General features: G+C 40.5%; 1 protein-coding gene across 9 annotated transcripts in view; it reads left to right on the top strand.

Moving 5' to 3' along the window:
- LOC137346782 (tyrosine-protein phosphatase non-receptor type 3-like) overlaps nt 1–16,224 on the top strand; it is a 360,471-nt gene that overhangs the window by 257,542 nt on the left and 86,705 nt on the right. For all 9 annotated transcript variants that reach the window (XM_068010672.1, XM_068010633.1, XM_068010662.1 and 6 more), the window contains 3 exons: nt 164–330; nt 8,358–8,448; nt 8,668–8,729. In XM_068010672.1, coding sequence (XP_067866773.1) covers nt 164–330; nt 8,358–8,448; nt 8,668–8,729 — 320 coding nt within the window. The remainder of the gene's footprint in view (nt 1–163; nt 331–8,357; nt 8,449–8,667; nt 8,730–16,224) is intronic.

The raw sequence follows: 16,224 nt of genomic DNA, 5'->3' as shown, positions 1-16,224 counted from the left end.
TAGTCATTTAATATTGTATTATCACTGCTTGTTTATGTTGCATATTTTCTTAACTTACGATTTAAGCTAAAAATAATACAAATATTATAAATAAGTTAAGTAAGCAGCTTAATGCAAAATTGTTAATGAAAAGCCTTTGTTTATATTGCATCTAATTTTCAAGTTGCAAGCAGTCATGGAGAGGACAAGGTGGAAGATGAAACAGTCTTCCGATGTTTTCCAAATAATTCCATACATTCCTCGTATCCTGAATATGGTGAATCATTAGAAGAATCCATGATTCAGCTTCGTAAAGGGCTTGAAAGTGGAGCTATACTTAATCAATTTGATGTAAGTTTATTCAATCTGTGTTGACTGTAAAATAATTTTTGCAGTTGTATTGTTTATGTATATATTTATTTTATACTTGTAAAGTCAGATGAAAAACTGATGTGTGAATATTTGATGTCTATATTCCCTGTATTTATTCATGTTTGACTGGCCGCCATATCTGGATTTCACCAAATTATGATTTAGTCAGATTGTTAAGAGTGACTCTTGAAGTGGAATATTCTAAAATGGCGAAAGAAATATGAGATAGGAAAGTCTTATAGTTGATCTGACTAATGATCTTGACAGTGATAATGGTGCTTGATCATTGCAGTTTTATGCCTTTTATATGAAGGCGAACATCCATCATGAGGGAGAAACTTAATTCCATTCAAAATGTCGATGTAAGTTCCTTGGCTGTAAAGTCCTGAGGCTGAGAGGGCTATATAAATGCATGTTCTTCTCAGTAAAATTTCAAACAAATAGCCAAAGTTTTTTGATGAGATATGAAATCTGATCTTTTATTTTGCAAATTGCTATAATACTAGAATTTATGTGAATTTAAAAATAAAGCTTTGACAAGCTTACAAGTGTACATTGATGTGTAACGAACTGTGCAATATTGAGCAGAAAGAATTACCTTGGATGTTATTCTGAGAGAAGTCAATTGTATGAATACCTGACACTGTACAAGGCACAGTTTCAAAATGTGCAGATGACAAACTGAGGAAAATAATAAGGGACTTAAAGAGGCTGATGGAATGGGCAGACACATGGCAGACAAAATTCATTGTAGAAAATTACGAGTTCATTAGTTTTGGTAGGAGGAATAAGGACAGACAGTACAATTTTAAAGGTGGTGCAAGAACAGAACAGAGATGGGAGTGTTCGTGCACGCATCTTTGAAGGTGGCGGGACAGGTTAACAAAGCGGTTAATAAAGCATATGGGATCATGGGCTTTATAAAGAGAGGCATAGAGTACAAAAGCCAGGAAGATATGCTAAATATCTTTGGCCTCCTTGTCTCGAAAGACAATGGGTAAGCGCCTAGAAGTGGTCAATGGTTTGTGAAGCAGTGCCTGGAGTGGCTATAAAGTGCTAAATATACATATATAAAAAAAGAGTTGTTCAGCCTCAGCTGGATCATTGTGTCCAATTCTGTGCACCACACCTTAGGAAGGACAAAAAGGCTTTGGAGAGGGTACAGAGGACATTTACTAGAATGGTTCCAGGAATGAGGAATTACAGTTACATGGATAGACTGGGGAAACTAGGTTTATTCGCCCTTGGAGCAGAGAATCTTAAGGGGAGATTTGATAGAGGTGTTTAAAATCTTGAAAGGATTAGGTACAGTAAATAGAGAGAAACTGTTTCCAGCAGCTGAAGGGTTGATAACCAGAGGCACAGATTTAAGGTGATTGGCAAAAGAGCCAGAAGATACATGAGGAAAACCTTTTTCACTCATTGAATGGTTAGCATTTGGAATGCACTGTCTGATAGGTTGGCAGAAACATTGAATAGTAGCCATCAAAAGGAAATCAGAAATACTTGCAGGGATTGGGAGAAAGAGCTGGGGAATGGAACTAACTAGATTGCTCTTTGAAAAAGCTGGTGCAGACTTGATGTGCCAAATGCGGCCTCCTGTGCTGTACTGTTCTATGATTGTACAATCCTGCCATAGTTTAAAACAACTCTCTTCTCAGTTTTAACCAGTTCAGAATTACTTCCTCCCCAGTAGCTTTCTCTTTTTCTTTATGTACTGAAGCAAGTACTTGTTAAGTATCTTCTTCCAATTCACTACCCTCATCTCTCAGGGGTCCCATGTCACATTTAACAATTCTAATACTGAAATATTTGTGGAGCACCTTACTGTTCTTTATGAAATGTTTAGAGATTTTCCCCCCCCATACTCCCTTCGTTAACCTTTTCTTCAATTTTTTAAAATGTTCTTCCATTATACTTGTAAGCCCTGCATGTCCTCATCAATTTTAATTTGTTACTATCGGTAGTATTCTGAAACTTGAAGTAGCCTCTTTTTTATTATAATATATACATTCCACACTGTAATAACTTTTCTTTAAAATCTCTGACTGTTGAGCTACACTCCAGTGTGCCAATTTTTCTTTTCCTCTCATCTCAGTTAGTTCATTCCTCATTGTTCTAAAATCAGCCGTTTTCCAATCTGATATTGTCATGCTAGGCCCCAACATGCCAAGAATGAGGCACATTAATTTTGCCATGAACATTGATTTTAAACTGTTACTGGAGTGAGGGAGGACTTGTTGAATAGTTGGAAAAGACATTTGCATATTAACATCGGTGTTTGGAAGGACAAAGCAGCCATTCCCTAACATTCAACCCACAATGGACTTTTGATCACCAGACGTTGAAGGTGGAGCTTGCATTCCAGGTTGACTGTTAAGATAGCCAAATATACAAATGGACATGGTCAAACCAGCTAGTCACATGACTAACTGGCTGGGCAACCTGAGTTTTTTGAATTTGTACAAACAATTTGGGCTCTGGACTGAGATCTCCTGTCTGCTCCCATCTCTTTCTCACAAGCCTCTGAATCCACTGAAGACACATGAAACCCAAGAAAGAAAAATCTCCTACAGCGAACAAGGTTTAAGAAGAATACTGGGCCCCAACAAAAAGCAAGATCTATCTACAATTAAGGACTCTACAGTGAGCCTGAAGAACCATAACAACAACTCTTCAGATATTGTCTTAAACCTTTCCACTTTAATTTTCTTCTCTTTTCTGTCTCCATTTGCATGTGTGTATTGCATATGCATGCTAGCGTGGGCATGTCGTGTATCCGTAGGAATCAACTGAATTAGAATTTAAGTTTAATAAATTTCAACTTTTCTTCATTAAACCTAAGCCAGCCTGTTTGTGCTGGTTCCTTTACCTTATAACTGGAAAGCGGTGAACAAGGATACACCAAGGGGGAGCTAAAAACATGGTGTGTTTAAAATTAAACCCTGTTACAGTAAGACCAGGTGAAGGCTGAAAGGGACCCATAGACCCCTTTCTCACCTGGTTGTGACAGAACTTTGGATGCTACCATCCTGGATTTTACCCACAGACAAATGGGAGAAATTGGAAGTGGGAAGCCAAATTTTTCCCAATCAAAAAAGAGTAAGATTTCAATACAGGTTTTCTTGTGGTTGTGTGTGCTTGAATACTAACATGTCTGCAACTGAAGCTAGTAGCTCTCCATGCCAGGATGAAGTAACTTAGGATAAGTTAAAAGCACTGTCTATGGAGGAGTTGAGGAAAATAGCTGAGCAGTGTGGGATCACTGTACGTGGCAAGGCTAGGAAGTCGGAACTCCTATGGCTAGTGGCCAACCATTTTTCCCTTGAATCTGAAGAAGAAGAAGCAAGGTTAGAAGTAGACTCCGACAGGGTATTGCTAGCAAAGATACAATTGGAATACTGGAAACTTGAATTTGAAGAGAGGGAGAGAGAAAGAATATTCCGGAAGGAATGTGAAGAGAGAGCTGAAGCGGCTTGAGTTTACTAGGGTGCAACACAATAAAACCAGTGAAAGCATGGCCAATATGGAGGAGCAAAATTCAGGGTTGGGTACAAAATTGTTAAAACTAGCTCAACTAATTCCAAAATTCAATGAGGAGGATGTAGAAATATTTTTTGTGTCCTTTGAGAAACAGGCAAGCCAGCTGAGACCTGGCCTCTGTTACTACAAAGCAAGCTAACTGGAAAAGCCCATGAGGTTTATTCCCTGTTTCCAGAGGAGAGTTCATCAAATTATGAACTGACCAAAAATGCTATCCTTGGGGCATATGAATTAGTACCCGAAGCCTATCGTCAAAAGTTTAGAACCCTCAAGAAGCAAGCTAATCAAACTTATCTGGAGTTTGAAAGAAGTAAGCAGCTGGCTTTTGACCAGTGGCTGAAGGCTCTGAAAGTACTGCTCAGATATGAGAATCTCAGTGAAGTAATTCTGTTAGAGGAACTTAAACACTCTTTTCCACTCTCTGTAAAGACCCACGTAGAGGAGCAGCGGGTCCAGAGAGCCCAGCAAGCGGCCGTCCTGGCCGATGAGTTTGCTTTAATTTATAAGTCGGTTCCCCAGGGGAGAACCTTTCCTAGTCATCCCCACAAATCCGAAAGGGACAAAGGGTGGGAAGGTGATAGGAGCCCAAGCAGTCCTGGGAGAGAAAAGGAAATCAGGAGACACAGGGCACCCTCCTCTAGCCAAAAAGGAAGGTGCTATGAGCAAGAGTGAGACCCAGAGACCTGTGTGCTTCCATTGTAATAAAGAAGGGCATTTAAAAGCTGACTGCTGGAAACTAAAGGGAAAACCTGCTCAGTGAAGAAGGGAATCTGATGGAAAGCACAGCAGAACAAGCTGTGACTTTAAAAGCAGTAAGAGTGAGATCCAGGAAGTCTACTGCTGCAAGTGCAGGAAAATTTAATAGGGTTCCTGAGGGTTATCAGGGTTTTGTGTCTGAAGGGAGAGTAACCCCATACTCCTCAAGTGAGGCAAGCAAGCCCATAGTGATTCTCAGGACACAGGTGCCACTAGATCCCTTTTACTGTGAAAAGGCCTGACCTTTCCCCCAGAGAGTGCAGTTAACACCAAAATGGTGGTGAATGGTATTGGAGGGCAGTGTACGCCTGTACCTGTACACCAGGTGCACTTGGAGCGCAACCTAGTTTCAGGACCGGTGGCCGTAGGGATTGTCCCTAGTTTGCCTGTGGACGGGGTTGACCTCCTAGGTAATGATCTGGCGGGGGTGAAGGTGGTAGCCCCCCCCCCCCACCCCAGTAGTGAAAGAAGGACTGCAAGAGGTCAGAGAGACAGGGCAGTGGCTGGAGGTGGACCCCTGCAGTTTCCCTGAATATGTAGTCGATCAGGCCATGATCAAACCAGCTCCCCCAGAGGAGACTGCATTGACACTGCAGGCAGATGATCATGAGGTTTGCTTGTCCGAGTCTTTCTTTGGAAAATTAGGAGACCCAGGGAATGAATTAAATGGATTTTCCCTAGCTGAGGCTCAGCGAGCCGACCCAGTATTGCGACAGTTAACACAGGCTGCGCAGTCTGAACGTGAAGCAGAGGAAGTCCCTGATTGCTACTATTTAAAGAATGAGGTACTGATGAGGAAATGGAGTTCTCCTCAGAGACCTGAGAGCAAGTAGTTCACCAGTTAGTGGTGCCGCAGAGGTACCGGGGAGAAATATTAAGAAGGGCCCACAAGACTACAGTGGCTGTAAATGCCGGTATATGAATGATGAACGCCTCCATAAGACAGCAGTTTGACTGGCCAAATCTCCACAAAGATGTGGTGGAGTACTGCAGGAGTTGCCACATGTGTCGGGTTGAGGGGAAACCCCAACCTACAGTGAAACTGCACCCCTAAGCCCTGTACTGGTATTAGGAGACCCTCCAGCAGAGGGCTGGTGAACTGTAAGGACCCCTGTCGAGAACAAAAAGGGTCAGGCAGGCAAAAAGTTAGACAGGGAAGGGGAAAAAGTGACCAAGAGGGCAGGTTGAAGGAAGTCCGGGAGGAATCCCAGATGAAAACCCCTACTGTCCGGTTAGCCAATCCCGAAGAATGTGAAAGGTTAGACCCCACATCCTCCTACGTAAATGCAGTCACAAGAAGTACTCCACCAGAGTTGCTAACAGCATTTGCAGTGACTAAGAGAGACCTCTAGGGGGCAGAGAAACCATGAGGGTGGTGCCTCACCTAGTCGAAGAGCCATATGGGAGTGCAGTAGAGTCTGCACAAATACCTGCAGGCAGGAATGTCCTCTGGGCCAAAGGGGAAATTAGCAAAGAATCCTCCCCCACAGTCAGAACCAAAGAAAACCACCCATCCCCCAAAGTCAGAAGCCTTTGCATGACTCAGCAAAGCACTGAAAGACAGTTCAGGATAGACCCACCCACTACTGGCTCTCCTGAGAGAAAAAAAAAATTCCAGTTTAGGGCCAATTAAATCTAAGCCCACCCCCTTTTCAGACCTCAACAGTAACAAAGACCCTAAGCAGCCATGGAAATGGGCAAATGGTAGAGAAACCTCCCCAAAAAAGAACCACATGTTTATTGGGATGCCAAAAAAGGGGCGATTTTAATAAGTTTTAGGATTTGTGAATGAATCAGAGAAATGCATGTTTTTCTTCTGTATCATATTTTTCTCTTGACCCTTTTAATGAAATGCACTTTTCTCAAATTGCATTTCATTCTGCTGGGTGTGGAGGTGTCATGCTAGGCCCCCACCTGCCAAGAATGAGGCACATCAATTTTGTCATGAACATTGATTTTTAACTGTTGTTGGAGCGAGGAAATGACTTGCTAAACAGATCAGCCATGGCTGGAAAAAAGCAGTTACGTACTAACGGACATCGAAGGTGATGATGCGTATTCCAGGGTCTGCTAAGGAGGATACAATCCACAGGGGCCAGGACTGGTTAGACCAGCTGGTCACATGACTATCTGGCTATTCCAGGGCTTTCTTTTGAACTGGCCACAGAGAGTGGGAAGGCAGAAAGTCTGTTTGCTCCTGGACTGAGAAGATCTCTCTCATCTTTTTCTCACAAGCCTCTGAATCCACTGAAGACACATGAAGCCCAAGAGAGAAAAGTCTCCTACAGCGAACAAGGTTTAAGAAGAATATTGGGCCCCAACGAAAAGCAAGACTACCTACAATCAAGGACTGTACAGTGAACTCGAAGAACCATAACAACAACTCTTCAGATATTGTCTCAAACCTTTCCACTTTATTTTTCTTCTCTTTTCTGTTTCTATTTGCATGTGTGTATCACGTATGCATGCTAGTGTGGGCACGTCATGTGTCCGTAGGCGTCAACCGAATTAGAGCTTAAGTTTAATAAATTTCAACTTTTCTTCTTTAAACCTAAGCCAGCCTGTTTGTGCTGGTTTCTTTGCCTTATAATTGGCAAGTGAAGAACAAGGATTCACCAAGGGGGAGCTAAAAACATGGTGTGTTTAAAATTAAACCCTGTTACAGTAAGACCAGGTGAAGGCTGAAAGGGACCCCTAGACCTCTTTCTCACCTGGTCGTAACACTCATCAATAACTTTATTTTTACTTCTTTGAGTTATTTTTGCTTTCAGATAGTTTCACTCTTGTTACATATAATTGCTATTGCACCAAGTGATATCTCTTGTTATAAGTCTGCCTTTGATTCAGTACTATTTTTTACAGTCAATCTGCTTCCACAGAAACCCCAATTTAAAATGATGATGCATACCCAAAATGTCTAATTTTGCAGAACAGACATTTTCCACAAATGAATCAATAATTAAGCATATTATTTAATTTTGAAACTAACCATTACTGCAAGGTCAGCCATGGCTCAATGACCACTCAATAAAGCATTACTTTAAAGTGACTTAAACTTCCCTGCTTAACAGGCAAAAGCTAAAGATTGTATTACTGCAATATGAAAAGAAATAAATAGCCGTTTAACATTAATTGACTTTGGGACCTTCTACTTAACCTTTCTTTACACCAGGTTGAAACTGTCTGACAGATGCAGATGATTGGGCTTTCGCAAATTTGACCCCTATAACAGACCAGTCTTAATTATATGCATTCCTTGTATTTATTAGTTATCGAATTTGTTCAATTAATTTATAGTGGAACAGGAGCTTTGACCTCTGTGGAAGATTTACCACAGTTAGTCTAAACATGACAAAGCACAGGGGAATCAGCAACATGCTAACATAAAAGGATTTTAATGTTTGTCATACTGAGCTGGTGTAGACAGATCTAGCCTGTGGGGAGATATCTACCGAAAGAGATGAAAGAAGCTTGAGCAAGGCTTCCCTGCATTGCTTATCTTCATCCTTTTCTTCTTCCTCTTCAAAGTAAGTAAAGCGGAGTCCCTCAGGGAAACATCATTGTGTTCTGTACTGAGAGGTTGAAAAAAAATGAAGTACCATAGACACAGCATTTTCCTGCTATCAACAAGCTTTACATTGGAAAAAAAAGACAAAAGTGAAAACGCAGCCAAGTAGGAACTCATACTTTTTGTCTTCATTTTCTAGCAATTGTACAGGAAAAAACCTGGATTAGCTATCACATGTGCAAAGATGCCACAAAATATGGACAAAAACAGATACAAAGATGTATTGCCATGTGAGTGCTATATGCTTGTTTCTTGACTTATTTCTGTCGGTAATATTGCATTTGCTGGTAAAACACAAAAGTAATAGCTTTATTTTTCAGTGAACTAAAAACAAACCACTCAACCTTAAATCTGATTTTTCTTGATTTTAATGAAATGTCAAAGAAAAAAAGTTTTGAGAACAACTTCTTGGAAATCTTGGATTTCATTTTTCTTCCCTTTTTGTATAGACGATGTTACAAGAGTTGTATTGGATGCGTCAGAAGATTACATGAATGCCAATTATGTAAATGTAAGTATTAAAGTTCTTGAGGTGAGTAAAGAAACTGTACCAATAGCTGCACAAGTAAATGTATCGTTCAGTGGTACTGAGATGTACAGCCCAGGAAGGCCTCAGCCTTGTTATATGAGCTTATCTCCTTGAGAGCAGTGGCAGGGTAGGAATAGTCCATTTGACATACTGTGCACCTAGAATTGAGGTTGGTAAGGTTGACTCTGGAATCTGTCCAGATTTAAATTTATATCAAATCAGTATGCGTATGAGTGGACAATAATAGTCTTATTACATCAACCAGCAGGGAGGAACTAACTGCTTGCCAGTATGTGGTCAAGCTGACCTACTGTCACTCCTCATATAAAGATAATTCAATATAGGTGACTTGACACATTACAATGAAGCTGTGACAGCAGGAGCGTAGAGTGTAGTTAAAATCCTCAGTCCTCTGAGTGCATTTTTATGTGCACAATGACAGGCAGATTGTTTTCCACGTAGAAAATTGGAAGATTTCTTCCTTGCATAATTCTAGTTGCCAATTGAAGAAATTGATGGCGCCTTTGGAATTAAAAAACCCTCCTTTTTATGATATTGCCTGAATTATAAATAGGAATAGGTAAGTAAAGATATGAGTATGACTGTATGAATAAATATATCTGAAATTATAATCTCCAAAATTATCTTTTGGGTGTAACTGTAAGAAAAGGGATCAAAGTCTGTTCTGGGATAAGGAGCAGTTTACCATTCTAATCATAACAGGAAATTAATGCTTACATAGGATTGGAAATATGTGGAGATTTCTTATTCCAGTTATCCTTAACGTTACTTGGATACATGACCAACACGTCATTTGCCTTTTTAGCATATATTTTGGGAAAGCTTTTGAATATAAATACATTGCGTACGTTGATTAAATTCTGTTTTATTGAGGCCTGATCTAAATTGTTTCCTTGTCTGTATATCATCCTGGGCATCACTATCCATAATTCAGGTAACACCGATAATAATCTTCTACTAAGAATTAGTAGAATCACTCTTTTATCTCATATCTATCCTTCAGCACCAGGCAGTGAATAATTATGAAATGGCATTTTATAACCATTGTTGTAATATCCTGCAACTTCATTGGCTTAGTAAGCATACAGGTCTCAGTATAGAACCTCTTGGTTTTCTTTCTCTTCGCTCCTCCACCAATGTTATGAATTTTTTTTTGCACTTCATTCAGATGTCATTTGCAGTATCACACAGCTACCAAGAGGAATAATACAATTTCCTGATACTCCAGAATGAGTAATGTAAGGAAATATATAAGGATGTCATAAATCAGACTTTATTTTCTCTTCCCAACCTCCTTCCCTCTGACTTCCCTAAATGATTTGGCTGAACTAGAGAATTTGCATGTAGCACGCAGCTTGTGTTTTATCACCTTTGCATTAGTTGCAGTTCAACATCAGATTTGTGAGCACATACCCTACAGTCAACACTTTTCATGTGCTCAAATGTCTTTGTGAGCCAAATAATTAACAGTATGAGCATCATTGTCTATTTTCAGTTGTTCCCCACTTTAAGCCCAGGGTCCAAGAATGACCTCGCATTAAACAAGGGACCCTAGGCAATAGTGAATGCTACCCCTTAAGTCACAAAACATTTGAAGCCCTAGGTGTAACTAACTAAGCACAAATAAGGCAATAACATCTGTTCATTCATTTGCCCTGTGACATACTCCATGGGGGATGTTGTGGGGGCACGGAGTTCTGAAATTCATCATTGCAGGAATGACAGAAAAGGCGGACAGTGAGGCCTACCATCAGCCCCACAAGGACCTCTGCTGGCCAGGCTTTCCTCTCTCCCATTGTTTGTACATGATGGTAGGGGAAGACAAAACAAGCACGAAGACATAGCTTGGCTGGTGGTGAGAAGGGCCCTCCCCGTCAGATCCTTCCTGCATGCCCGGAGTCTCACCGCCTCCGCATGCTGCCCTCGAGGTGGCTGTGATGGGGAAGAGACTGTTGCCCACCTCTTTCTGGAATATGCCTTTGCAAAGCAGGTCTGGAAATAAATGCAGTGGTTTTTGTCGAGGTTCATCCCAAGCAGCTCTGTAACACAGGAATCTGTGCTCTATGGGCTGTTTCCAAGGACACACACCACAATAAACATCAACTGTTGCTGGAGGACTGTTAGAGTGGAATTGACTAAAATGAACCACTTGATGCTCAGGTCTGTTCCAATCGTCAAAAGGTTTTTTTTACACCGGTGGGGAGTAAGACGCTGGGCTTACCATGCGCTTCTCCACTGAACAAAGGAAAATCCACAACAGATATACAGTTACTCAGCCCATCCCGGCTGGACACCATCCAATCATAATGGTTATTGATTCATTCATTACATTCATTACCAATAAAATTATTAATTATGCATCATGTGGTTGTGGAGATAGCTCATGGTACGCCCCTGACCATCTCAGCTTGTTTACCAAACCCCCCTTATCAACTATCCTTGGGTCTTCACAATGAATCCTTCTACCTCTATCAGGCCTGAATTCCTAGTTGCTTCGTGTAGTCTGCAATTAGACAGAGCAGCTGTCTTATGCACTGATATGGGGGGCCCTCCTTGGTCAGGCTAATTGCCTGTGCTAAGCAGTACCATGCTCAAGGCTGCAAGCTAACTAACTTGTCCCACAATGCCTTGGGTAAATACTCCATTTTATAACAATATGTGGCTACACTTTCATCTTGTATATATGTGTGTATTTATTTAGCTGCATCGGCCACAATTTTTCCCTCTACAATCCCCCCTTTCGGTAAAGGACTACCCCTAGTCCTGTTAACCGACATACCTACTTTATTATCCCCGTTTTAACCCCATCCGGTATTCCCTGCCTCTACGTGCTGGCCAGTCACGTGATTTCAGAAATCCCGGTCACTTAAATCAAATCAATATGACCTAAATTATCGTGTCCCTTTTAGGTTAACCTCCTGTGTTGTTCCCTTACCAAAGCTTTTGCTTTCTTTCACATAGTATATCGTTGGCATGATCCACAAGCCAATATTCCCCAGGTACCAATTGCACTCTCACCAACATGTGTGATATTATCCTGATCCAAGGGTGAATATTGACGTTCATCCCCCAATTCCAAACTCTTTCCCACCAGCTTGTACTTTGAAGTTCCTGTTCAGTATTTTCCTTGAGAACCTTTAACTTTCTTTTTAACTGATGGTAAAGCTTCACTGAGTGACCGACTTTGTTCCGTAATCCCCTCAATTCCTCATCTAGGTGTGGGATTGGGGCTTGCTCTGACTCTTTATAATCCTGGAGGTGATCATGGAGTTGATCAGTTGCATTAATGGTTTCTAGCCCCCGCTGTTGGATATAAACTATCCAGGCTCGTTATATAGTGACTGGTCGTTGAGGGGTAAAACAGAAGTCTGGGTATGGTATGGGACAACGTAAACTTCCGTAGCAGTATGATGTTTCAGTGGTGGAAACGCAGTACTTTCCATTTCCCTGGTACCCCGACCTTGCAAAGTCTCTGTCAGATAATATCGGAGGGAGGTATTGCCCTGTTGATCCAATCTGGTACCTTCCCCCCTTTGGAACTGATCGAGGTTGTGTCTCATTTGTTCCACCATCCACAACCCATAAGCGTCGCATGATTGTCCCTGCCGGGTCTGGCATCCTAAGTGATTAATGGTCTTGGCATGGGCCTCCAGCACCGCTATCCCATCTAATTATATTTCCATTGTTCTCTGCCCCAGACCTGTTTGATTGGCCCCCTCAGCTTGAATTGTGAGCTCCCTTATAACCCTCCAGAGTCGTTCCACATTCTCATTTACCCCTTGTGTATCTAAAGAATTGATTAAAGAAGTCCCAGTATAGATCCCTGTTACTTCATCAATTAATATTTTTTCCTCTTGTATCTATGAGATGGGTTACGCCCCCTTATCCTTGTGGCATCAGCAGCTTGTCGCAATATTACAGTGGCCAACATACTATACATAATCTTAGCCTGTTCTGAACAATACTCCGGCATCCGGATACCTGAGACATTGATCAACACAGGCACAATTTCATGTTTTACATTATCATACAACGCTTCCCCTGGGCTCGATGTACACACACACATCCATGTTCCTTTCAACTTTCCTTATCATCTGTTGCCCAATGGGAGGGGCACAAACAGTTCCAAAGACACAGCTCTCAGTTACCCCTTCCCCTTTCTGTCTGGTCACACAGTTAGCACGGTCATCTGTGGAGCACCGTACACATACTGCATCTTTGCCCGGATTCACCGTAAGCCATGCATTCAAGTACGTTTGGTCCCTGTTTTGATCTTTACTCGCCGTTATACACTTCCCATCCAACATGTTGTACAATGCCCCATAGTTCATATAGTCCATATTAATACTCCTTTCATTAATCCATTGTGCATCCATTACCGGGTCTTTGTTCTTCCTCTTCGGATATTAGCATCAGGCCCCACAGCCACTGCAGTCCGGTTCCTTCCCATTCTCCACTGGTGGTTATATCTGTAATTTAAACACACTGCCCTGGTGTTCACCAGGTGTCATGTTGTGAGTATCCCCTTATGAGGGATACATGTCTACCTGTGGGGATCGAACATGTCCTGGGGAATCCAGGAGTTAATTTATATTCTTATCATCTCTACTCTTTCGAAATTATCTATAGTTAGTATCCCATCTAATAATAATCCAAATGCCTATCAATACTACCATTATTCCCAGCCCCCCGAGTAGTCCATTCTCAAATGTATTCTTCCATTCCCGGTATCTCTTTGCGTAGCAGGTGGTGTTTATTTCATAGTCTGTCATTTGCTGTTGTCTTTATATACCTTCAGTTGGGACCAATGTTTCCATCGGCCCTTCCCTTTACTTTGTCTCCCACAACAGGCACCTTTGCCTGTTCCTCTTTCCTGTTTCTATAGAACCTCCTGCCTCACCTTGTGCAGTTGTCTGCACAACTCCTTCAAAAATCTTTTAACCCTTTCTCTTGCGGGTCTTATTTCCTCACTACCTGCTACGACATCCCCTGGCAACCTCATCGCCCTTCCTGTCATTATTAAGGTGTTTAATTTATCCTGATTATTCTAAAGTCATTTTCTCTATGTGAGTTGTCTCTGCACTGGGTGCATTAACCATTTCATGCCATGCTGTTTCTCAAGTCAGGAAACATGTTTGAGACCCGTTCGTCAGTGCATTTCACCATGCATTTTGCATGTTAGTTGCTCTGCATGCAACAAATCACATCTACACACCGACACTGGTACCCCAGTGTCATGCCTCATATTCTCAACTCTCAGGTGATCTTATCAAAAGATCAAAAATGGCCAGACTTTCAAATGTAGCTCTCTTAAAAACTCATATCTCCAAGAGAAAACTATCAATTTGCCAGTCTTATCTACACTTTCCTGACTTTCACTGGAAAATTCTAGGCTTCTTGGAAATTTCACACTATATGAATTTAGCTGTTTGAATTCTAATTTCACCATTTGTTTATCCCCAAAATTCCTTTATTAGCTCTTGCATCAGCCAGATCTAATTGCCAATTCCTATTAATTATAATTCTATTTCATTTTGAGCCCTGGAGAACCTTTACAATCAATATTCATAATTCCTTAAAACAGAAATCAAACATTTCCGTTTGATTCCAGGCATTACTATAGTTTTTTTTTTAACCTTAGATGACATTTTAATTCCTGAAATAACTTGGCAAATTAAACTGGATTTTCGATTATTCCAAATTCATACAACAGTAAATTTCCCTTTGAATGCATTGAATAACCACTCATATCAATTTAATTTTCTTATGCTCAGACTTGATGATATTGCATTTTTTTTTACAATAAAGACAGAAGTGCTTGCACTTATGTTTCCTTCTCAAGCACTTTGTCTCATTGATAAAGATAGCTGCAGCAAGGTTAATTTATTTGCTTGTCTCCAAGGGGGCGAAGCAAAGCATTCTCAGCTGTGTCGCTTTACATAACCCTTTTTTTCCTTTTCGAAAAGAACTAAACTCCATTTTAAATGTTTTTTTTAGTATCCTTAGGATTTTAAAACAACAAAATCTTTAGTAACATTATCAACTTCAAAGGAAACCATCTCCATCAGGAAAGACAGCATTTTAGATTAAACTCCAATTGTTTCCAAACTTTTAGCATCTTTTGTAAGAGATTTCTAGTCCAAGGATTTTATACGACCAAGATGATTCCAAATACCAGTTCATGTCAATAAACAGTTAAAAGTTTTCCTCAACTTAACAGGTTAGTTAACCTTAACAGTATTAATTTAATTCAGACTTATTAACTTATAATACTTATTAACTACACACAGACAGAATAGCATGTGCTTTTTTAAAAAAAAGATCGGTAAATTATGCCATTTTTCTTGATCTTTCTTCAGGTGCCTTTTCAAATGACTGTAATAAAAACAAAAACTAAAGAAAAAGTTATTTAACATTCTTACAACAAAAGACTGAACACCAGCTCCTTACACAAACTTTAATCGTTCCCAAATCTCCTTTGCTTATCCTCTCCCTGAAAACAATATCCAAATTTTTTGACATTTGCAACTTAAAAACAGTCAGTAAAACATGTCTTCAAGTTTAGACTGCAAAATAAAGCAATAGCAGTTTCCAATTAAAGCAGTGTTTTAAACTTCAAATTGGATTTCTGCCAGACATCTTCAGAACTTCAAAGCTGAAGCTTATCTCTTAGAAAATTCTTCATTGCCTTTTCAAAGTTGCAAAACCAACTTTTAAAATAAAAATAAAACTTTAACTTAAAATATAATTCAAGTTTATATCCCATTCCTGGGTTCACAAACTTAAATTGAAATGAATACACTCAACAATCACTTTTCACGCCCATTCAATTCCAAACAACTTAATAGACCCTTGCTTTCAACATTAAAGCCAGACAACAAAGAGTTAACAACAGTCAGTTCGACAGAACACAAGTTCTACAGAACACAAGCTGTACATCCCAGGGACATTCAATTCATTCGTGGAAGCTTCCAACATTCACACATTTGAATCAAAAGACACAGTAACTTGTTTTTACTCTAAAACATAGTCTTTTATGTCACTCTGCCATAAACATAGTGAATGCTTTTCTTCTTTTTGTCACCACTCCCTTTGTTTTGCGGCAGGGTCGTGGGGATTCCAATTAGATTTAATCATCTTATCAATAAGTTTCTTGTTCTTAACTGCCAAATAACACTTAAGGGAACCCTCTGGTCCCCACTCGAGCTCTGCTTTCTCATTGGCCGTAATTGGGTAGGATCAGCACCGTTTTTTAGTCTACTCTCAGAGGACTGCGACTTGCAGTAACTATCCCCAGCGCGACTTGTAAGAAACTAATAACTGTCCGCTCTCAGAGGTCCGTGACTTGTAGTAACTAACCCCAGCGCCTTTCATATTGTCATGGAATGAGGTGATGATACTTAGTAGCTTTGGTGGACATCCAATCTTTTCTAGTACTCTGAAGAGACCACGTCAG

This window comes from Heterodontus francisci, chromosome 2 (assembly GCF_036365525.1).
Source record: "Heterodontus francisci isolate sHetFra1 chromosome 2, sHetFra1.hap1, whole genome shotgun sequence".
In the NCBI taxonomy this organism is placed as follows: Eukaryota; Metazoa; Chordata; class Chondrichthyes; order Heterodontiformes; family Heterodontidae; genus Heterodontus; species Heterodontus francisci.
The sequence above is the reverse complement of the archived record's forward strand: the minus strand, read 5'-3'. Positions and strand labels throughout refer to the sequence as shown.